This window comes from Electrona antarctica (genome assembly GCF_951216825.1).
Source record: "Electrona antarctica genome assembly, chromosome: 6".
NCBI classification, from domain to species: domain Eukaryota; kingdom Metazoa; phylum Chordata; class Actinopteri; order Myctophiformes; family Myctophidae; genus Electrona; species Electrona antarctica.
The window spans coordinates 40,948,204-40,970,958 of NC_136811.1; the positions used below are offsets into that span (position 1 = coordinate 40,948,204).

Consider the following 22,755-nt stretch of genomic DNA (forward strand, 5'->3'; position numbering starts at 1 on the left):
ACTTTTAGGCATCAGAGCTTTTGTGGTACCAACCTTAAGCATTCAGCGCCACAGAGTTAACATATCACCAAATATTTTGCTGTTAGAAAAAGAGCTCCATGCCCTTTCATTAGATGTCACATTTCAGCCAGCTGCAGAATGTCATTTCATGCATTCATTTCACAGATTAATTTTATTAAAGTAATGTTCAACAAATATAAGATTAGCAACACATTTACTTGGTTTGGCGATGAATGGATCTTCTTTTATGTATTCTGGTGCGAAAGGCCCTATAGGGGCCTCCCACACCCCCAATATTAGGCTACATAAACACAACATGTGGTAGCAGTGGGGTGGCAGAGGGAGGGTGAGCAGCATCTAAGAAACAGCAACAGCAAACGTAAGCAAGAAATGAACAATACAAACTCCTGTTTAAATGGAGAGCTCTATTAGTGAAGTTAGTATGTGATTATTTGAGAAGAGTAGGTAGGTTGTGCACATCCAGTCCCTTGCTGGTGTTGGACTAAAGGTAGTAACAATGTAAAAGGAATGAGAAGTCCGCAGACAGCTCTGCTCTGCTTAGTTTCATTTTACAGGTTGACAACGTTTCGGCCATTGTTGACCTTCATTAGGGGCTTAGACAAAAGAGAGACGATCCGGGCACTCAAAAGTTAAAAGGAGAAAAGCTACTTTTTTTTTGATCTCCGGTGAGCACCTGGTTATTCCCTCTTTTTCTTCATTAGGGGCTATTTAGATATTTCTTAATTTAATTATTTTACTAAATACATGTTTTATGCACGACACAGGAGGGCAGAAGTGATGTATGGCTGTGACATGTAAACATGAAGCATGAACCAACCTGCAGTTTTAGGATTGATGTCCATGCATAGCCGCAAGCATTATATTATTTTTAATATCTGGAATCTAGAGTTGAAACATCAAAACTTGACAGGCCATACGTCCAAACAGAAAAGTCCTATCTGATTTAATTAAACAACATTAAACTCACCAACATTGCAGCTGTACGGTCGGTAAGCTTGAATTATCCTCTTTCTATCTGCAAGACATGTAACTACTTTCTGTAAAGAAATTCCGTACAGGTGCAAGTGTTGTAGTTTGGAAACGATCGTTGAAAATCAAGCAACGGTCCTGGGTACCTATAGTTTTGAAATTGCACATAATGCATTGCACGAGAAACATGCGATTTGATGAATGATGAATTCCTGTTCTGTTCTTATGCGATTTGATGAATGATGAATTCCTGTTATGTTCTTTGACTATATAAGGGTCTATTTGTACGTCTCTAAATGTTTTGATGAATTGAACATGGTGAACCCTCTTGTAAACAAGTGTAATGCTTAATTGGGTCGTCCCCTCACAGTTAACAGTCTTTGTATTGAGTTTGTGCTTGAAATGTAATGTAATTCTGCAAACTGTTAATAAATATTTCAATCAATCAAAATTAAAATGTATTTAAAAATATTTACCTTTTTTTTGCCTCGGTTAGCTTCCGCGGCTAGCATCCATAGGCCTCGCTCTCATTGTATAAACAGCGTACATGATAATCTGCGGTACACGTGCACAGGGTTATTAGTCTTATTTATGCTCAGAATAATTATAGCCTATTAAAACGTTAATCCAAGCTGCGCTGACCATCATCGCTGCTCTGGGGGCCATCGTCCGTCACTTCCGGCTCGAGCGGAAGTGACCCGTCTTCTCTGCTTATTTTTGCGGATTTTGCTGGCACTGGCACCACGCTCTGGCCTTGAGGGATGGGCAGTATTGTTAATGAAAAGTTTTTGTAAAGATCTAGAACAAAGGATCCATAGCGGTGAAACCTTTATTAAAATGGTAACAGAAGAAATGCCTTTAGAAAAATACCTCTATTAAGACGCAAAACATGTGTAATGTCTTGCTGAGACATCATTTGATAGTCCAAACAACACAAGTGAACACACAGTGAACAGCTACAAAGATTGTGCGGCTTCTCAGAACTTTATTGCATATACATAAAAACAACAATGGACACACCTTCTGAAACAGACTAGTGCACAGCACATTAATGCATTTATACCATAATATAGCCTGGTGTTGCCAGATTGATACTGGCTTTAACATTTAACATTTTAGATTAAAAACAAAAATCAACTGAGGTGTTTCTCTTCTGCTGGTCACACAACAAAAAAAGAGAGAAGCAATACAGAAGCAACACACAAACACACAAAGTCCTTCAAGGTGTTCAATGTCATCGCAGATTAGAAATAGTGTGTAAGCAAATGTGTATGCATGCATGCATGTCCGTACATACGTACGTACGTACATACATACATACATACATGTAATCCTGTGTCAACTCGGATGACTAGTTGTCACCACAAACTGTAAGGGGCTTTTCCCCTGCATGAGTCCTCCTGTGTATTTTTAGTTGATCCATGGCAATGAAGGCTTTACCACAAAATGTACATGTAAAGGGCTTTTCCCCTGTATGAATCATCATGTGTTTTTTTAGATGATCCCGTCGCCTACAGCCTTTGCCACAAACTGCACAAGTAAAGGGTTTTTCAATGAGTCATCATGTGTGTTTTTAGTTCACGCCTTTGAACACAGCCTTTGCCACAAACTGCACAAGTAAAGGGCCTTTCCCCTGTATGAATCATCAAGTGTATTTTTAGTTGATCCCTGGCAATGAAGGCTTTACCACAAAATGTACATGCAAAGGGCTTTTCCCCTGTATGAGTCATCATGTGTTTTTTTAGATGATCCCGTCGCCTACAGCCTTTGCCACAAACTGCACAAGTAAAGGGTTTTTCCACTGTATGAGTTTCCACTTTATGAGTCATGTGATTTGCCATGTGCGTTTTTAGATTACACTTTTGAGTAAAGCCTTTGCCACAAATGGTACATGTATATGGCTTTTCCCCTGTATGAGTCATCATGTGTGATTTTAGTTCACCCCTGTGAACACAGCCTTTGCCACAAATGGTACATGTAAAGGGCTTTTGCCCCGTATGAGTCATCATGTGTAGTTTTAGGGTACTCTTTAGACTAAAGCCCTTGCCACACACTGTACAAATAAATCTTTCCTTCCTTGTGTGCATCCTCGTGGAGTGAGTTTGTTTCGATGACGTCATATCTTGGGACAACTTGTTTCTGTCTCCTTTAACATTTTGTGTCATATGTGACTTAAGTGTTTGATTGAGTACCCTGGTCTCCTCCTCCCACTCACCACTGTCTTCAGTGATGTCATCAGCTTGTGTTTTCCTGTGCTCAGTTGAGGTGCTGGCTAAAGACTCTGTGTCTCTGTTTTCATCATCACCTTCAATTTTCACTGCTAGTGATGTCATTGTTGACACATCAGCCTCCTCTGGTCTTTGAAGTAGCTCCTCCTGTTCCTCTTTAATGTGGGGAGGTTCTGGTTCCTCCTGGGCCAGACTGGGGCTCCTCTCCTGCTGTTCAGGTGAAACCTCCTCTTTATAGACAGGGAGGTGTAGGGAGTCTATGCAAAAGATACAATGAGAGAAAACCAATGAATGTTTTAACTTAACGCATTGTGAGCTTGCATTATGAGCTGGCATAAGGTCTATTTCCACTATGTATGATTTGTGCGGAAACGTTATACATTTAGCCCCCTTATGGATATTGACGTATTTGATGTAATGAATCAATAAATCCCTTATGGCCAGTGCCGTAATTGACGTAATCGTTTAATTCCCTCACCTCTCTGTCTCTACACTACACAGAGTGAGAGAGAGAGAAATTGACCTCTCAAATTGACCAGCAAAATCCACAATGTTTGTGGTCCAAAACGGCCTAAACCTCAGGTCAAATGCTTGGCTGCGGTGTGTAGTACCAGCATTCAAATCCGAGGAGGGTAAAAAATGTCTGGCCTTTTTTGGCCCCTGGTCGTGGAATGATCTACAGTCCAGACTAAAATTGGCTTTGAAAGTTCCCTTGAGAAGTTTCAAAAGGATCATGTACAGTCCAACACCTGCACATGTTTGGATATGTACTAGCCTATGTTCATGCCTATTTATTTATTGGTTCAGATCGTGTAGATTGTGTATATGGTGTATTTTGCCCTGCAACTAAATAGTAGGACTGGGGACTTTTTGTATTTATTCATAGGTACTGTAAGATGTATTCTGGATGTTGTATTTGCTGGTCCAAAATGTAACATTGACGATGTGGTATTGAAGTGTAATTTTATTTCTGCCTCTTGGCCAGTTCCCACTTGTAAAAGAGACGCAGTCTCAATGTGTTTTTACTGGTTAAATAAAGGTGAAATAAAAATAAATGTCCTTGTTCCAAATTGCTTGGAAGTCATGTGCATATTGCCAGGCACATGGCAGCAGCAGCTATTAAGACGGTGAGCCTGTGCATTTCACCCTATAACTTGACCGCATAGGCAATCAAGACCATTAATTAATGACAGCTGTGACTGTCACAGTGTGTAGGGCAGGCTAATCCTAATATTATTTATATATATATATATATATATATATATATATATATAAACTTTTTAGATCACTGACTTTAGGGGTAAAAAGGTGCCAACGGTGCCAACACAAACATGAAACACCATTAACAATAAAAAAAGACTATAAGACGTAAATGGCACATTATGATGTAAATTGTCCCTTCATTGTCAATGGCGTTTACAAAACAAACATTGAACTAAAGACAAACATTAAACCTGTGTATAGGGGGGGCTAACGCCCCTCAGAAATCACCCCGTTTTATCATCGTACATCATCATGATGTAACATGTCCATTTGCTCAGACACTATGACATAAAATTGTCCGTGTGTAGGACGGAAATCTACACTAATAGCTGAATATACTAAACATCGGTCCCAAACATCAGCATCGTTTCGGTGGTGTAGGTCACTGGGGGGCGGGGGCCGCTTTTATAGCAAAACATGCACGTGTCACGTGACATGGGTTTTCTGGGTATTGTAGTGCGAATCCAAGTTCAGAGTTGCGCACCGAGTTAATCTAAACATATTAATAAAAAACGGGCATCGCAACAATTGTCACGTTGCCCAGACAACGGTAATCAATCACTTCACGCCTCCAGGTCGCATTGATCTATCAAAGAGTTAATGTCTTCCCACAGCCCTGACTATAACTGCAACCAGCCAGCGGTGTTGTTGAGCAACCTGCGCCGCTCAGTTCACACAGGTGTTATTGAGTGGTGCAAACCACTCCAATAACCAGCTTTGTGAGTCTGTAGTGTGTACCTGTACGTGGGGCCACGTACAGATGAGCATGGTTGCTATGGTTAGTGTGTGACGTAGTGTGTGAACAGTTGCACCACTCAGTTCACACGGGTGTGATTTTTTTTATAAGTATAACAGTTTGCAGAATTACAGTACATTTCAAGCACTACTCAATACAAAAACTGTATACTGCTATATTCTTCTTTTTGTTTCCCACTTGTTTAATATGGTGTTTTTGCATAGATGTGTACATGTGTCTATCACTATTCATTGAGGTATCGAATCTTGTGGACCAGACCCATTGCAAGATGCTGTACTCTGTCGCCGACCCTAAGCCATGCCAGTCTGTCAAAGTGGGCAGGGGTGAGGTGGGTTCGGGGGGTGAGGCCAAGTAGGAGCCTGACCAGTTTGTTTTGGGAGGTCTGGAGCCTAGTTTTAAGGGCCTTTGAGGTGCTGTGGTACCAGGAGGTGCATGCATAGTCTAAAAAGAAGCCTTGTACAAGGGCTCCTGTTAAGGTCTTCAAGGTGTTTTTGTCGACCAGTGAGGAGATCCTGTAAAGGAATCTTGTTCTTTGGTTGACTTTTTTGATTACGTTGGTGGCCATTTTATCACCGGAAAGATTAGCCTCCAGGATGGAACCTAGGTAGGTAATTTCATCTTTACGTGTGATAACATTGTCACCCACTCTAACCAAGAAGCCATTTGCCTTGCTGAGATTACTATTAGATCCAAAGAGAATGGATTCAGTTTTTCCCAGGTGTAAAGATAGTTTGTTATCAGCGAGCCAGGTGCAGATTCTACCGAGTTCAGAGCTGAGGGCATTTTCAACCTGCAGTTTGTCCCTGTCCGAGACCAGCAGTGCCGAGTCATCTGCGAACAGGAACAAGTTGCAGTCACAAGCTGAAGTCATGTCGTTAACATATATTAGGAACAGTAGAGGCCCTAGTATGCTTCCTTGTGGAACGCCACAGCTCACTGGGAGGGGGGGGGGGACAGTGTTCCGTTCACTTCCACCATCTGTTCTCTCCCCTCCAGGTAGGATTGCATCCAGCTCGCTGATGTGCTATCGAAACCAATTGCTTTTAGCTTGTTAACCAGTATGGAGTGGTTCACTGTGTCAAAAGCCTTTTGGAGGTCCAGCATGACCATGCCGCAGTATTTGCCAGCGTCCACCTCTTGTTTGATGTGGTCGCTCAAATATGAACATTTAAGCTTGTAGTTTAGCTATAAGTAGCAGCTGCCACAAATATGTAAATATGTGTTTGAACTGCAGCTTAAATAACCAACCTGCTCTGTGTAGTTTGACGTGTGGCTGTAAAATCACGTCCAGCTGTTTGTCTCGTCTATCCAGCAGAGTTTCTAGTGTCTCTATCTCTCTCTGGAAGAGGTTGCACAGGAAATGTTCCACCGAACTGAGGCGCTCGTTGACAACACATGATATCTCCTCTCTCACCGACTCCATGTGTTCATTTATCGACAGCCGTAGAGACTCCATTTGAAACTTCACTCGTTTTTGAGACATTTTTCACCACGCTCTTTGTTGCGCTTCTGTTCTCACCGCGTGCTACAGACATTGAGTATAAAGGATAGAGACTGAACCGGCACGATAGCTCCGCCCCCCCGAGCGCTCAATGTTAAAGCCCAGCTGCACGGGGTTTATTCGTCATGAATCCACGGGTCCGCCTGCAGTCCCTCCTCTTACCACTAGGGCCGAGCGCCTCAACGTTGGGCCAAAGAGTTAGGCTACAGATAACAACCATAACAACCCGCATTCACTTCCGGGTCAACGTGGTTCAAGCATGCGCATTGCATAGTGGAGAATGGAGATACACTTGTGTGACAAACATGGAAATCATGATGTAGTTTGATTGATTGATTTATTAACAGTTTGCAGAATTACAGTACATTTCAAGTACAACTCAATACAAAAACTGTTAACAGTGAGTGGACTCATGATGTAGTTTGATTGATTGATTTATTAACAGTTTGCAGAATTACAGTACATTTCAAGTACAACTCAATACAAAAACTGTTAACAGTGAGTGGACGACACCATAAAGCATTATTATTACACTTGTTTACAATAGGGCCCACCATTTTCAATTCATCAAAACATTTAGAGACGTACGAATATACACAACTATATAGTCAAAAGGAAATCATCATAGGAGGTAAAAAGGGAAAAGAAACATATAGGCTACAGTGAGGGGGAACAGGGGTGGGTGGGGGATTCAGATTTTACGGGGGCCAGTTTCGAATTGCAGCCTAGGTAGCCTGGGGGGCTAATAAGCCAGACCGAATCAGCCGTTGGCAAAAAAAAGATTTGAGTCTGGCTTATTAGCCAGGGCCCAGGCTAGTCCGTAGGTGCCCTTTGAGAGCAGTTTTGAAGGAGTCAAGGGATTTGCATGTCTTAATGACTGAATTTAGTCCCTTGTTTGTGCCGAATCTGGGTTGCACATGGTTTGTTGAACTCCCTCTGGTGTTGTGGGTGTGGACTTCGTTGACATTAAGGAAGTATTTAGACAGGTACATGGGTATCTTGGTGGTGTAGCGAATCTTGTGGACCAGACCCATTGCAAGGTGCTGTACTCTGTCGTCAACCCTAAGCCATTCCAGCCTGTCAAATTGGGCAGGGGTGAGGTGGGTTCGGGGAGTGAGGCCAAGTAGTAGCCTGACCAGTTTGTTTTGGGAAGTCTGGAGCCTTGTTTTAATTTTTTTGAGAACAGAAAAAGTGCATGCACTGATGTTTTTTTTCTTTACACTCAAATAGCATATACCGAAGCAAACAAACAAGGTATCTCAAAATAGTTTGTTTTAAGTGGGTGACAGGAAGTGCCTGTCTGTATTTCCTGTCACTCAGGGATCTACCAGAGTGTAGAGTAGGAGAGTAGCGACACGCTTTGATCTCGCCGCAAAGCGGGTGCCTGTGGGCTATAGTTCCAAACATTGCTCCTATGACTGGAACTATCCCATTGAGATAGAATGAGCACTTCCGCATTCCATTGTTACAATGGGAGTCAACGCTATATTACTCTGGGTTCTACATGCAGGAGGAGGTCTCTGTGTTGTTCTGGCAGGGACAGCCAGTACCGTCATGTTCATTACATGTGTCTGCATGGCCGTTACACTGACACCTGGAGACCAAAGAAACATTCAATTGAATCACTTTCATATTTGATTGACTAAAATACATGACCATATTTGTGCATATTTGTCAAAACTATCCAAAAAAGCTTGAGCGAGTATTTCTGTGTGTGTGTGTGTGTGTGTGTGCGTGCGTGCGTGCGTTGTACAAGAGACCGTGCGTTGTACAAGAGACCGTGCCAATATCTCAAGAGCACTTCTATCTAGAAAAGTGGATAAATGTGGATATTCTAGCTAGACGTTTTCCTCAGAGACAGCTCTTAATACAACTTTTTTGGACACATACACCGGGGAGGTGTACGTGTCCAACTCTCACGACACCTTCATCGTGGAAGTCGACCCCCTTTCGGGCATTCACACCATCAAGATAGATGCTGCCCCCCGGATGCAGGCCAAGCATCCGCGATTGGAGAGGAAGGTGCGGGGGGAGAGAGCTGAGGGTCTCATCTCCTACGTCACGGTGTGGAAACCCCAGACGGTGCTGATTGTCCATGGTGTCAGGGACTGTGTGGTCATCACCTTTCCCCATGACGTCCACTCACTGAAGTCCAGTCGCTTCTACATCGCCTTGAGAGGAGTGGGCACCGATGAGGCACAGGGAGAGTCCCAGGGTCTACTGTCCCTGCGCCAGGACCAGGCTGGGTTCTTGCAGCGTTTATTTATTTATTTTTTTAAATTAATGTATTAAGTAATTAATTAATTAATTAATTAAAATTAATAATTTATTTAATCAATTATTATTATCAAAATAATGGCGCTGCAGTGCCAGCAGATGAGGCAGATTTTACTCTGAAAAGCCCTGCCTTCCGTTCCCCCAAAAACGTGAGGCATAACCTTCTGTTCTTACCTCACGCTGATTAATCTAAATTTAAAGTCTCTATAGAAGCGTTTATATTCTAAAAGAGATGCTTCCTGAAGTCAGAAATGAAGACAGAACATTGACCTTTTGGTCAAAACCATGGAGGGACAAACAAGGAAGTGAATGGCAGTGCACATCGCACATGCACTAAACACAAGGAGTATACTTTTTTTTTTTAATATATCAATAAAAGACACCTATACACGCCTAATGCACTTTTTGGTCAAAAGGGATTTTTTTCCACCGGGAAAAAAATACTTTTAGTTACTCCACTGCGCCCTCTACCGATATTGCCAAGAGAATATACGTGTGCTGGGGGGCTCAGAGTGCGTCCAGAGGAGAGGCTGGTCTGCAGTTCATGCGAGGGCAGGAAGACAACAGTCCCATAGCCTCTATAGTATTAAAAGGGTACTGAAAATGGACTTGGTCTTGCACTGAACTTTGGACTTTGCACTATTACATTGCACCAGCACTATTGCACTTTGGGTTATTGTACAGTATGGTTATTTATTTGTATGCCAGTGGTGAAGCTCTAAACTGAATTGTGTTGTTGTCAATAAAGATCTATCTATCTTAATGCAACGGCAGCAAAGGGCATTAGGGCTATGGACCAGAGCTAGGGTGACCAGATGTCACCCTTTGTGTTTGACAATCTCATTTCCAAGACTTTTCAGGCGTCCCAATTGAGACCCTGTCCCACATTGTGACTGACAGGCATCAGTGTTCAAATTGAGATTAATAATTGATTAATAAATATTAACATACTCTTACCATACAGATTGGACAAAACATTGTATTCACTATAAAAAAAAGACAAAGCTTTAAGTAGTGCCATGTTACCCGATTGCCTGACACACTACCAAAAAGATTAACTGTGATAAAGAAAACAATTTAAAAACCTTTTATTAAAGAAAAGAGTCACCTTATACAGTGCACAAAATGTATCAGAGACAAAATCAGCAGTCAACAAATACAGCAAAGGTAATGGAAACTGATTCTAGTTTCTGTCCTATTCTGTCTGAGTACCTTGAAAAGCATTATATAAATTGTATGTATTATTATTACTAGTCCTTACCCGTTCTGAATATATGAACAGCAAATGATGCCAGATGGAGCAGTAGAGAGTACTCTCTACAGTAGAGCATCTGGCGGAGTCAGGTTAATATAAGGAAGTGTAGGCTACAGACAGACAGAAGGACAGACAGAATGACTGACTGACAGACATTTTTCGGTGCATTTATAGATACTGTAGATCCTATGTAAGTTTTGAAGATTTAATCCAGATCAAAGCTTGTTTTTCCTGTGCATCCTGCATTTTCTTCATGTCTTCCCGGTCAGACGACCTAGCATGGTTTAATGTCCTGAGATAGGTTGTCTAATACATATAGTACACATAGTACATGCCCTAATGATTATATCTGGTTTCAGTATTTATTTATGGTGTATTGTCTCTATTATTAAAGTTATTGTAGCAGTCAATTTATATTGGGGGTCGGGAGGGGGCGGGGCGGGGGTCCCGAGACATTGCCAAAGCATTTCAGGGGGTCCCCGGCCAAAAAACGTTGAGAACCCCTGGACTAGAGCATATGCAGTAGGTTAATATATATTATTCATATATTCAGATGCTCACATCAATATCCGACTCAGGCCCCAACAAACACTGAGCATGATGTTTCTTCATGAGGTATGAATAGAGATCTTTCCTGGTGCCAGAACCATAGGTGTGCCATGGATCCCAGGGCCAAACAGTGGGAATATCTTTTCATTGAACTGACAAGTCAAGGTACACAGATGCTTCGACGTCTCACCATCCCAAAATGACACCTCGCTCTTATCCATATTCAAGCTGACCCGGACACGCTCTGGCGGTTTCTCTACCTTCAGTTCCTTACGCTCTGGGGTCATGACACTGTATATCCCCTCACTGTGACTGATGGCCCACACACCACGCTTTGTGGACACAGTAAAGGTCTTCTTTCTGATCAGTGACTCTTTGCACACACCAAGGATCCACTTGGGAGTGTCGCCAACAATTATATCCCATTTGTGCCTGCCGGCAGTGAAGCCCTCGTTACCCAGGACAAAGACACAGGGATCAAACCGCTCAGGGTTGGCGGGTGCCACTGCCACCTCCTCCTGGATTCCTTTGAGACTAGTCAGGTTAGGGTCCAAAGCCAACCAGGGAGAACTTGTGTTGGGGTCGAACACCACTGGGTCTGTAAAGAATGAAAAAAGGTATGAGCATGTTTGGTACCTTGCATGGTTTCATGTGTGTGAATATAACGGCCGTTTGTATAAAAGGCACTATATGAATGCACCATTTACCAAGAGAGGAAGGGAAATACCCAACACGTTTGGTAAACTTGGACACTCGACTGATAACTACCCCCAGCGCAGTGTAATCTCAGTAAGAGATTCCCAAATAAAGGCAGTAACTAACTACATTTAACTGTTATGGTTTTATTATAACCTTATTCTCAGTAAAACTAAATAAAGAATACAAGAACTGCCGTACCGGGCGGTCGGTGTGTGGTTGGCGGAAAAAAACAAGGGCGAGATGGATTATGGGCGATGGTACCCGTTACAGTTAGGGATGGTGAGTCTGGTACCGATTCCGGTTCTGCTTATCGATTCCGGTTCTTAACAGTTCCAAAATTGTATAAAATCTCCGGCCAATAGGTGAGAACGGGTTTGCCGACGTGCTAATGGGGGGGATCATTGAAAACAAAGGCGGCTTACATGCTGTGGTTTACTGCTAACAGAAATTAGCATGCACACGGGCTGCCCAAAGTAGGCTCTCTTTTGTTGTTTTTTCGCCACCTATCTTCAAAGTTACAGTAGACTGGCAAGCTCTAAACTGACTGGGCCTCTGGAACCTACGCCGTGATCTCTCTCTCTCACACACTCACACACAACGCGTCGCCTGCTGTAGATTGTAGCTTTGGATCTGCTATAATTCTGTGTGTGCGCACTGTGCACGCCTGCACACTGCACAGCACCCGCGCTCAATTAAGAAAGATTTGGTGCAGATGTGCTCATTGCGCTGATGACAGTCAGGTTCAGAGCCTCAGAACGGAAAGGGCACTTTTCTCCAATGGTCAAAAAGGCAGGGGCTAAAGCGCCCTTTCATAAGCAACACATTGATGAACAACAGAACAAGCTGATGTTTTCAGCAGGAGGAGTAGACAGTAGACACAGGAGAGCAGGTACCGGAATGCTTTTTTCCCTCCTTTTTGGGAGGGGGGAGCGCACCACCCGCCGTGCGATAATTGCGCTGAAACCCTTGACCCACCCGCCCTGCGGGTCAACCCGGGGACCTGCGGGCAACGGCCCGCACATCACTAGCAGTTAGGCTTCGTATTGTGGGCTAAAACTACTATGTGCTAGTTTGACTAATATAATACATTAGCACTCATGACATCCACTTCAAATGACAAACGGGCAAACAAATATTACATCTCTCTTCCCCTCTATTTGAGGTACTAAACATTATTTTCAGATCTATGCCCAGCTGTCACAATCTACAAGCTTCACCCTCAACAAAGGACTATAGTATAGTCACTATACTCACTATAATTGATATGGGTCTGCATGTCCTTCCAGATCTTGAAGCCCAGAGAGCCAACATGTTTTGCCATGTCCAGGAGAGTGTCCTTAGGGTGCTGTGGATTTCCCCACGTTAATTTTGCCCTAATGCAAGATAAAGTAAAACTTTGTGAAGATGGGGAGTGTATGCAGATGCACGCACAGTGTCGCACACAGACACACAATTTCCTTTTAATGCACACATTATTGTATTTTATAACCCATGTCCATGGGGTGCCATTTGATTTTGAATCGGTGTCAAAGTATTTAAGTGTTGTCACTTCTGTACGTGTCAGTCAGTGAGTGTACTGTATGTTAAAATTACCTTCTATTAGCCTGGTTCTAGTGTTACACCCCCTCTGCAACCTAAGTTTCTTGTTGCACAATCAAGATTTTAACTGAATTGTACAGAAGTCATGTTTATAAGGAGATCGACGAATCGAAAGATAGGCCACATAAAACGTGGGAATGGAAGTTTGAATGCATTTGATAGCGTGCATTCCAAAAGGAGCATGGATTGGATATTAGGAACAAGCATAAATAAGACACAATTTCACCATCATTGTATATTTCATGTTTCTAATGCCTGTCCAGTAGACTAGACCAGTCTCTAGTCTAGAGTGACTATACCAACTACACAACTGTGCAGGGCCTTTTGAAGTGCTATTGTCCATTTTTGTAACTGCTTACCTCATAGTTAAATCCGAATATTTCTGAAATACAGACACACAATTTTAAGTTAGTAGCATATGGTAAAAGAAAAAACTAAGAATATTTCACAACAAACAAAACAAATCGAATGTCTCTCGTTGCATCATAATAAATAAATGTAGTGTGGTTTTGGGGAGTGGTTTAGTCTAATTGTTACAAGTTCACTATGTCACTTTTACATTTTTCAACTGCCTTGAGAGTCCCATTTTCTCTGACATTCTAATTCACACTGAAGTTGTTGTGTATTAAATGGATAATACACTAGTGCTCATCCTGTTCCAGTTGAATGTGTTGACCATGTAACTTGCTCTGGCCACTGTTAGAACTATTTATGTTCTCTTGCAAATAAAGAGATATTCTCTCTCTAGAGTAAGAAAGAAACCCTACTACTGGTATTGCAGAACGGCACACAATGTCTTATTCTTGCCATTTTTACTGAACTTACCTTTAAGAACAGTATATCCTTATCCCCCATTTCAGTCTTGATGGTGTCGATGTTATCTGACATGGCCTGGATGTCGTTGCTAATTTTTGCTATCATGTTGTCCAAGGCCAAGATCTTCTGCCTCTCCTCGTCAGCCAGGACCTTGAGACGGACGGCCTCTTCTGTCTCAAGGACTTTATGGAGTCTCTCAAACTCTGCCTTGATCATCTTCTCTGCCTCTCTGGCCTGGTGCTGTGGTGGGAGGATAGAGAGAAAAATAACAATGCTCATAGACTGACTAAGCTTGGCATTTGCTTTGTCATAGCTGTGTTCTCGTTTTTTGAGCACATCCCATAGTTTCCAAAAAAGTAAAAGGTATCAGAACTGAGCTACAGATGATAAACTTAAACTTGTACGCACGTACAATTTTAAGACAGGGGCTTAAATCAGGCTTAATTTTAAAAAATTCCGAGTCAACCCCCGTCCGCATGCACAGTACTGCTTCCGTAAGATTTAATGGGAAAACATGTTACTGGATGACTTCATAAGCTTTGTAAGTGGTTGTTTCACCCCTATCTTCAAAATTGTACAGTACGTGCCTATTTTAAGATTATCATCTGTAGCTCGGTTCAACCGCCGGCTCTATGCAGGTATATGTATGTAACAACAGAGGCATTCTAGGGCTACGGCTATTCCTGCCAATATCAATAATGCAATACTATACATAACCAAACAAACTTGACAAGACAACATTACCTTGATGCATTCTACCGTGTTACAGAAATTATTTTTCGTTTTCATGAAAGAGTCCAGTTTGCTTTCAAAAACCTGGACATTATGTCCCAGCTCCTCCTGCAAAGTAGAATAAAAACAGTAATAATCAAAAAGGATTGCAAAAAATTGTGCAAAATAAACAGTACAATAATTTACATTTGTAACTGAGAATCCAATCCAATGTAGGTGGGCTGCCAGTGTAGTATATTATGTATGTAGGCTAAAAATGTAACCAAGTCATAATTCTTAAATCACTGACGGTGGTTCTCAAAGTAGGGTCCCAGGGAGAACAACCCAAATATTGTATGGGATAATGAGAGTCCCTGGCTGGTACAAACTATATTTTCAGACGGGGGATCCACGACCACGGCCATATTAATTTGAGAGTCCTCGACTGTCGACATGAAAACGTTTGAGAACCAACCCGTCATAATAACATACGTGACTCTCACCTTACAGAAGGACGCCGCCTTCGCGATCGGCAGGAGCTCGTGTGAGCCGCTGCCATGCCCATTCTGTGCCACACATTGTACACAGATGGGCTCCTCGTCAGTCAGACAGAACAGGGTGAACTCCAGGCGGTGCTGGGGACAGTGCTCGGCGGTTGCCAACGGTTGTTTGGGCGCTGGTTTAAACAAGACCCTCTCCTTCAGGAAGGACTCACAGGCATAGTTGAGCGCCCTGTTGGTGATGGGCTGCTGTTCTTTGCACTCCACCCTGCATATGGGACACCTCTGCCTCTGCTGCAAGCATTTCTCCAGACATTCTCGGCAGAAGCTGTGACTGCAAGGCAGGAGCACCGGATCCCTAAAGACTCCTTTGCAGATGGGACAAGTTAAGTCCTCCTGGAGCGGAAAGGAATCCTCTGACATATTGTCATCGAAATCAGAAGTGTCCATGCGCTCAGCCATGATGGCTCTAGTCAGAAGTCAGGAAATGCCTGTTTACTTTCGCTCTCTTAACAAAATGGCTAACTTCTCGAAGAGCAAACTGTGACAAAGTATACGCGCACCCGGCCGGTCTCATTGATTTCCTAGCCTCTATGTTCCTTGTCAAGACAAACCTAAATGTGATTTTGTTTGCCAAAACGGAGAGAGCTACCGAGCTATAAGCAGTAAGTACTACTGTACTGGTCCTACTCGAGTAGTTCCCCGTCCGACCAGCGTCCGACGTGTTATGAGTCTCGATTTTCGAAACTTCCGGGACGGAAGCGAGTCACGTGACAAACGAGAAATACAAGCAAAGTGATTCTCAACCACCCCATTCAACTCAAGGGGCCAGTGATGCTATTCAACGTTGAAGCTCTGGGTCCTAGTGGTAGGAGGAGGGACTACAGGCGGACCCGTCGATTCATGACCGGGAAACCCCGTGCAGCTGGGCTTTAACGTTGAGCGCTCAGTTGCCCTACGTCACTCAGGACCTCAAAGTTGAGGTCCTGGGAGGGACTTCCGGCAGTCTTCCGGGTGCTTCAAAACGCCACTGAGCAACTTCCACTGACATGAATAGCTGGGGGGCGGAGCTTCGCGCCAGTTCAGTCTCTATTATATATATACTCTATGATTCAACTGCGCAGACTTAAGCCAAATTCCAATACCCAAAATCTCGGCTACTCGCTCACTCCTACTCGATCACTCCAGCATGGTGGTGTTACGGTGAAATATGTGACCCTCTTGCGGAGTTCACATAACTTACATGGATGCCTTTAGGGGCGCGTTCGGAAATAGCGCACTGTGCAATGGAAAATAATTTAAAATATGTGGCCTAATTACCGCTAGGTAGAATTTAGCCCCATATGTGCCCTCTCCCTACGCTCATTCTGTAGCTCCGAGATGAGGTCACACACAGGGCCCCTCCCACCCCGTTCAGAAACGGTGCATGTTTCCACAAGGAACGATTCTTACACCGTCTCCACACCATAGCGCAAAACGGTCTTAAGCTGCGCACTTCTTAAGCTGCGCGCAGCTTAAATTCCGAGTTTTTAGACAGCTGGTGGATGGAAAAGAAGCTCCACCTCCGCGGAAGACTTGAGCGGAGGAGAGCGTTTCCGGGAATCTGGCCGTTGCGCAAGTATTCGGCGGAGGTGGAGCTTAATTTCCATCCACCAGCTGTCTAAAAACTCAAGCTTTAAGCAGCGCGCAGCCGAGAACGTGCGCAGCTCTTTTGACCATGTGGCAGCACCTTTACACCGTCTCCACACCATAGCGCAAAACTTTCTTAAGCTGCGCACTTCTTAAGCTGCGCGCAGCTTAAAGCTTGAGTTTTTAGACAGCTGGTGGATGGAAATTAAGCTCCACCTCCGCGGAAGACTTGAGCGGAGGAGAGCGTTTCCGGGAATCTGGCCGTCGCGCAAGTATTCGGCGGAGGTGGAGCTTAATTTCCATCCACCAGCTGTCTAAAAACTCAAGCTTTAAGCTACGCGCAGCCGAGAACGTGCGCAGCTCTTTTGACCGTGTGGCAGCACCTTTACCCTTTTCTAAACAATGAATCAAAAACGTGAAGCGGCAGAAAGGGTTTACACTAATTCAAACTTAGCAACGTCCATGAAAATCCAACTTTAAACGGTTACACGAGCGTCTAGCGGTTGTTTAGCATGTTTTTCAAGGAAGTTGAAAAGCTTTAGCGCCTCCCCTGGTCGAAAATTTCCAACTGACTTCAGTTCACTCGACATGCACGCGCACACGCACGAATCCCTTGATAAACATGGAAGCGGCTGACTAAACCAACCGCTGTAACGCTCGTAACCGTTTAAACTCGGATTTTCTTGGACGTTGCTAAATTTGAATTAGTGTACCCTTTCTGCCGCTTCACGTTTTTGATTCATTGTTTAGAAAAGGGTAAGAATCGTTCCTTGTGGAAACATGCACCGTTTCTGAACGGGATGGGAGGGGCCCTGTGTGTGACCTCATCTCGGAGCTACAGAATGAGCGTAGGGAGAGGGCACATATGGGGCTAGGTAGAACTCTGCTAATAAACAAACCACAATAATTTACACTGACACTGACGTTATGGGACGCCCCTGGAGTCAGAGGACAAAGGAAGACTTGCTGTCACAATACTAGATAGTTAATAGCAGGTAATAACAGGTTTACCAAACAAGAAATAAATACACCAAAACACCAGACAATGCCATATACAACCCATTGTGCTTTATTTCCAAACAAATTATATAAATGTTAATCCATAAATATTTCATGAGACCAATTGAGTAGATTGATGATTACGTTACATATGTAACAGCAGAGTAATTTCTTATATTTGATGACATCAGAGAATACCTTTTAAGGGATTATAGACCTTGCTTTCATCTAGAACCCTGCAAAACCCTTGATATCCTCAAGATTTAGTTTGAGTGACCAGATTTTCTTTTCATGTCAGTAGAATGTGTTCATGGAATAGTTACATATGTTTGGGGGTTACAAGATGTCCTGATACTATGTCAAATCAATCATGTTGTTGATCTAGAACAAACAATACATTTCATACGCATTTTTTTGGGTGCATCTTATTTAAGAGAAACATGGGGAAGCCTGATTTAAACCTATGCTTTTGGAAATAGATTTTTTTATTTCACAAAAACATCCTTTGACTCCGTCCACACACACACACACACACACACACACGCACACACGCACTCACGCGTGTATGTTGTATATGACATAGTCTAAGAGTCGAAAGAGTATAGTTAACTAGAGTCCCTTCCAAGAATATATACAATATCTGGCTCAGACACAACTAACACTGAGCACTATGCTTCCCTTTCATATGGTGTGGTGGACATGAGTCTTTCCTGGTGCCAGAACCATGGGTGCGCTATGGAGACCTGGGCCAAAAAGAGGGAATATTGTGTCATCAAACTGATTGGTTAAGCTAGTCAAGGAACACAGATGTTTTCCCGTCCCACCGTCCCAAAATGACACCAATCCCATCTCCATATCTAGCTTGATCCTGATGCGCTCTGGCCGCCTCTCCAGCTTTAGTTCCATCCGTTCTGGGGTCATGACGTTGTAGACACCCTTGCTCAGGCTGATGGCCCAAACGCCACGCTTTGTGGAAACTGTAAACTTCTTCTTTCTGATCAGTGACTCTGCACACACACCCAGGATCCACTTGGGATTGTCACCGACAATTACATCCCATTTGTGCCTGCCAGTAGTGTAACCCTCATGACCCAGGATGAAGACACAGGGATCAAATCTCTCAGGGTTAGCAGGTGCCACCTGCCTCTCCTGGCTTTCTTTGATGCTAGTCAGGTCATGGGCCAAAGACAACCAGGGAGAAGCCGTGTTGGGGTCGAATATCACTGGGTCTGGAGTGAAAGTAATTGGAGAAATAGGAAGATGGAGCGAAAAAGAGACAGATATAGAAGAATGGGTAGGAAGAAGAGAACCACCATGTATTATAAAGGTGCTAAACATTCTTTTGTGATACAAATCACAATTTTCGAATCAACCACAAACTGACAAGGGACTACACTCACTATATTTGATATTCATCTGCATTTTCGTCCATATCTTGAAGCCCAGAGAGCCAACATGCTTTCCCATGTCCAGAAGAATGTCCTTGGGGAGTTCTGGGTCATCCGCTGTCCACTGGGCCCTAATGCAAGGTGGCAAACAGTAAATACTGCAGTCAAGCTGGGGAGATTGAAAAGTTTACTGGTGTAAACCAGGCACAATTAACCACTTAAACCCTATTCACTGTGTTGTACGTCCAATAGTGAAATTAGCTGATCTACAAGCTAACACGGTGCATGTTGCAGTGAGCTTGTAGATCTGCCATTTCAGCATAATGTTCAATTATTATGACATAGCAGATTCTACATGCTCACAATGTTTCACATGGCAATGCTTTGTGAGCTTGAACTTACCGACTTTTTAAATCTCGAAATTTCTGAAAAACAGACAATAAATAATAGTTACTGAATGGTAGCAGAAAATAAAACAAGTTTTTTACATAGCAATTTCTGAAAAATAAATGGATTTAGCAAGCAAAAAGGTATTGGACAGTATTATGAAACATTTAGTGTTGGTAGAGTATTTGTGTAGGTAAGTGTAGATAGTCAATTAACTAACAATATCCCAGACCAGGTATGCGATAGAAGAATACCTTATTCATGTATATCCTATATTAAATTGTATTGGCTACTGGGAGGGCTCCAGAGCCACAGATCTGGCTGCTGGGCATAGCACAAAAGGAACAGATGTGTACAATGGGTAATCTGACAAAGCCCAAGACTGACTCAGACATATTAAATGGTATATAGCGCCTTTATCCAAGGCGCTTTACATAGATTGTGCATTACATTCACCCAGCATATTCACCCATTCACACACCCATTCATACACCGATTGCGGCGGAAGCCATGCAAGGTACCAACCAGCACATCGGGAGCAATTTGGGGTTCAGTGTCTTGCCCAAGGACACTTCGACATGTAGACAGGAGGAGCCGGGATTCGAACCGCCGACCCATGGATCATTGGACGACCTGCTCTACCTCTTGAGCCACAGTCGCCCCATATTGGTCGGATCGGTTCTGCGACATACTGTAGGTGTTCGGCAGCACAAACCGCTAGTACTGTAAATGTGCTGCAAACCTGCTCAACCTGCTTTTTCCTGTTTTCATTCAAAACAAATATGTTGATGTTTAAGACATCTCTGGATACAGTTGCTCCTAAAGATATTTATCATTTAGGCATTTCAGTATATCCTAGAATCAGAATTCTATTTGCACATTGACATACATTCTAAAGCATCTTTTATTATTACCATCTCTAGATACGGGGGACACCCGTACAGAGATTTGATTTCACACATTTTTATTTAAGGATTATTATTATCAGTAGTAGTACATTCTTACAATGTACTTGCTGTATATAATATTTAGAACCAATGAACAAATCACCTAAATAAATGCACCTCTCAGTGTGCTATTGTTATTACTCATTATGGTACTATATATATATTAGTCATTTCTACTTACTATTATACTTGTATATGGGATGTAAGAAATACAAATCTGGAACGCGGGATGTAAGAAATACAAATCTGTCATGCAGGATGTAAGAAATACAAATCTCTGGAATGCAAACTGAATTTACTTTCAAGAATGACAGATCCTCATTTTCCATTTGCCTCTTGAAGTCTTCAATTTCCTGCTGCAGAAAGGTGATGTCATCACTTAAGTTGTCTAACATGCGCTCCATGGTGGCAATCTTCTCCTGCTCCTCGTGAGCCAGGACCCTGAGACGGAGGACCTCCTCTGTGACGAGCACCTCGTGGAGCCTCTTGAACTCCGCCTTAATCATCTTCTCTGCATGGCTTGCCTGGTGCTGTGATATGAGGATAGAAAGAAAGAATGACAGGGATGCAGACAAAGTGAGTGCATAAAATAAGGATTTAGATTATTCACATTTGGCACAGGGCAGGAATTGCTAAACATGAACTGATTTAAAAAAAAAAAAAAAGAACTTTGGTAATCTGAACATTGTTATACCCATTTCGATATGTTCAATTAGGCGTTTCAGTGTGTGCCACCTTGCTTCTCTAGCACATTTCAAAGTCACTCCTAACTGCCATGTCTGACCTGACAGGTTTTTCAAAAGACAAAAGGTTGTGGGCGGCAAACCACTCCCTGTACTCTCTTAGTGAGTACAGTTCCTGGGATCAATTCGCTTTGCAGGTTGCTTATCCGATCTGGGTCTAGGTCTAGGATAAGAGCGGATACAGAAATGGTGCATGCATGTTGTGTGTAAATTACCGGATACAGCAAGCTCTAGACCGGTTCAGAGCACTGTAGTAAATAGTAAATACAAGCCTGCTGCGGAAAGCAAATATGTGGCATGAGGTTAGCTACAGGAAGTCAGTTTACTACAGTTTAGAATGAACCTTGTGAAATTCATCCAAGGTGCTACGAGACAAACCATCAACACTCTATATTCATTACCTTGATGTACTCTACAGTGTTGTTGTAGTTATTTTCCGTGTTCAAGAACGTCTTCACTTTGCCTTCAAAAATCTTGACTTTAAACTCCAACTCCGCCTGCAGTGTAAAGAAAACACAAAGTGAGGGGGGGAACACACACACACACACACACACACACACACACACACACACACACACACACACACACACACACACACACACACACACACACACACACACACACACACACACACACACACACACACACACACACACACACACACACACACACACACACACACACACACACACACACACACACACACACACACACACACACACACACACACACACACACACACACACACACACACACACACACACACCTTGCAGTAGGGCGCCCCCTCGGGGATAGTCAGCAACCCGTGTCCACGGTGGAGAGCCACACATTCAACACAGATCGGCGTCTCGTCCTTCAGGCAGAAGAGGTTGAGCTCCAGGCGGTGCAAGGGACAGTGGTCCTCTCCCAGCTCGGTGTTGGGTGGTCGCCAGCCCCGATCCTTCAGGAAGGTCTCACAGGCGCCGTTGAGCGCACGGTTGGGAATGAGCGGTGCGTCCCCTCCCTCCTTCCTGCATAGTGGACACCTCTTGTGCTGCTGCTGCCAGCTCTTGTTCAAGCAGTCTCGGCAGAAGCTGTGGGTGCATGACAGCAGTATGGGATCACGAAAGATCCCTGCGCAGACGGGACAGGTTAATTCCTCCTGCAGAAGACTCACGCCGTCGAGAAACGCAGGGGACGTGTCCATGCTCCCAGCCATGACTCCGCGCGACAGTCACAGGCGGCCCTTCCAGGAAGTGCGTTTTTTACTTTCGCTTTTAACAAAAAAAACTAGGTTTCGTCGAGGAATGTCAGGAGGTCGTGTTCTTCAGCTTGTGCTCTCAAAATATAAGCATGTTTTCTACAAACACACTTTTAAGATCAGATGCAGGGAGAGGCGCACGAAGTTATGTTAAACCGCTCCAAGTTCCTCAAACTCAAAACCGTGTATATGGCCTACTATAAAAATAGTCTAGCAATCTCGCGATCTATTCGCTTGACGCTTCTAGACGCTTCTACAGGCTGATGCTATTGGTCAG

The 22,755-nt window shown here is 43.4% G+C and overlaps 3 protein-coding genes across 4 annotated transcripts; all 3 read right to left on the minus strand.

The window, feature by feature from the left end:
• Positions 1 to 317: 317 nt before the first annotated feature.
• On the minus strand, positions 318 to 6,864 carry LOC306924800 (uncharacterized protein). Of its 2 annotated transcripts, XM_079503449.1 has the most exons (5): positions 6,487 to 6,864; positions 3,296 to 3,475; positions 1,633 to 1,743; positions 1,467 to 1,545; positions 318 to 357 (listed from the first exon to the last, which is right to left on the minus strand). In XM_079503449.1, the coding sequence occupies exons 1-4, from the start codon at positions 6,719 to 6,721 to the stop codon at positions 1,496 to 1,498; spliced, it is 576 nt and encodes a 191-aa protein (XP_079359575.1). In that variant the 5' UTR covers positions 6,722 to 6,864; the 3' UTR covers positions 318 to 357; positions 1,467 to 1,495. The 2 variants fall into 2 exon arrangements, with proteins under 2 accessions (XP_079359575.1, XP_079359574.1); XM_079503448.1 differs by lacking the exons at positions 318 to 357; positions 1,467 to 1,545; positions 1,633 to 1,743 and having other exon boundaries at positions 1,884 to 3,475; positions 6,487 to 6,849.
• A 3,224-nt stretch (positions 6,865 to 10,088) lies between these two features.
• LOC306924812 (E3 ubiquitin-protein ligase TRIM35-like) lies at positions 10,089 to 15,930 on the minus strand. The gene is made up of 6 exons (XM_079503462.1): positions 15,149 to 15,930; positions 14,679 to 14,774; positions 13,944 to 14,174; positions 13,478 to 13,500; positions 12,774 to 12,892; positions 10,089 to 11,418 (listed from the first exon to the last, which is right to left on the minus strand). The coding sequence occupies exons 1-6, from the start codon at positions 15,605 to 15,607 to the stop codon at positions 10,880 to 10,882; spliced, it is 1,467 nt and encodes a 488-aa protein (XP_079359588.1). The 5' UTR covers positions 15,608 to 15,930; the 3' UTR covers positions 10,089 to 10,879.
• A 1,890-nt stretch (positions 15,931 to 17,820) lies between these two features.
• On the minus strand, positions 17,821 to 22,737 carry LOC306924877 (E3 ubiquitin-protein ligase TRIM35-like). The gene is made up of 6 exons (XM_079503559.1): positions 22,005 to 22,737; positions 21,640 to 21,735; positions 20,795 to 21,025; positions 19,564 to 19,586; positions 19,174 to 19,292; positions 17,821 to 19,002 (listed from the first exon to the last, which is right to left on the minus strand). Exons 1-6 carry the CDS (start codon positions 22,434 to 22,436, stop codon positions 18,455 to 18,457), a joined length of 1,449 nt encoding a protein of 482 aa, XP_079359685.1. The 5' UTR covers positions 22,437 to 22,737; the 3' UTR covers positions 17,821 to 18,454.
• Positions 22,738 to 22,755: the final 18 nt, after the last annotated feature.

Excerpts from the sequence above, each read along its gene's own strand:
- LOC306924800 (XM_079503448.1), bottom strand. The coding sequence starts at position 6,721 with ATGTCTCAAAAACGAGTGAAGTTTCAAATGGAGTCTCTACGGCTGTCG. Across the intron at positions 3,476-6,486 it reads CGTCAAACTACACAGAGCAG|ACTCCCTACACCTCCCTGTC; the intron begins GTTGGTTATTTA and ends TCTTTTGCATAG.
- LOC306924812 (XM_079503462.1), bottom strand. The coding sequence starts at position 15,607 with ATGGCTGAGCGCATGGACACTTCTGATTTCGATGACAATATGTCAGAG. Across the intron at positions 14,775-15,148 it reads AGGCGGCGTCCTTCTGTAAG|GAGGAGCTGGGACATAATGT; the intron begins GTGAGAGTCACG and ends TCTACTTTGCAG. Across the intron at positions 14,175-14,678 it reads ACACGGTAGAATGCATCAAG|CACCAGGCCAGAGAGGCAGA; the intron begins GTAATGTTGTCT and ends CTCCCACCACAG.
- LOC306924877 (XM_079503559.1), bottom strand. The coding sequence starts at position 22,436 with ATGGCTGGGAGCATGGACACGTCCCCTGCGTTTCTCGACGGCGTGAGT. Across the intron at positions 21,736-22,004 it reads AGGGGGCGCCCTACTGCAAG|GCGGAGTTGGAGTTTAAAGT; the intron begins GTGTGTGTGTGT and ends TTTACACTGCAG. Across the intron at positions 19,587-20,794 it reads AGGATCTGTCATTCTTGAAA|AAATTTCGAGATTTAAAAAG; the intron begins GTAAATTCAGTT and ends TCTGTTTTTCAG.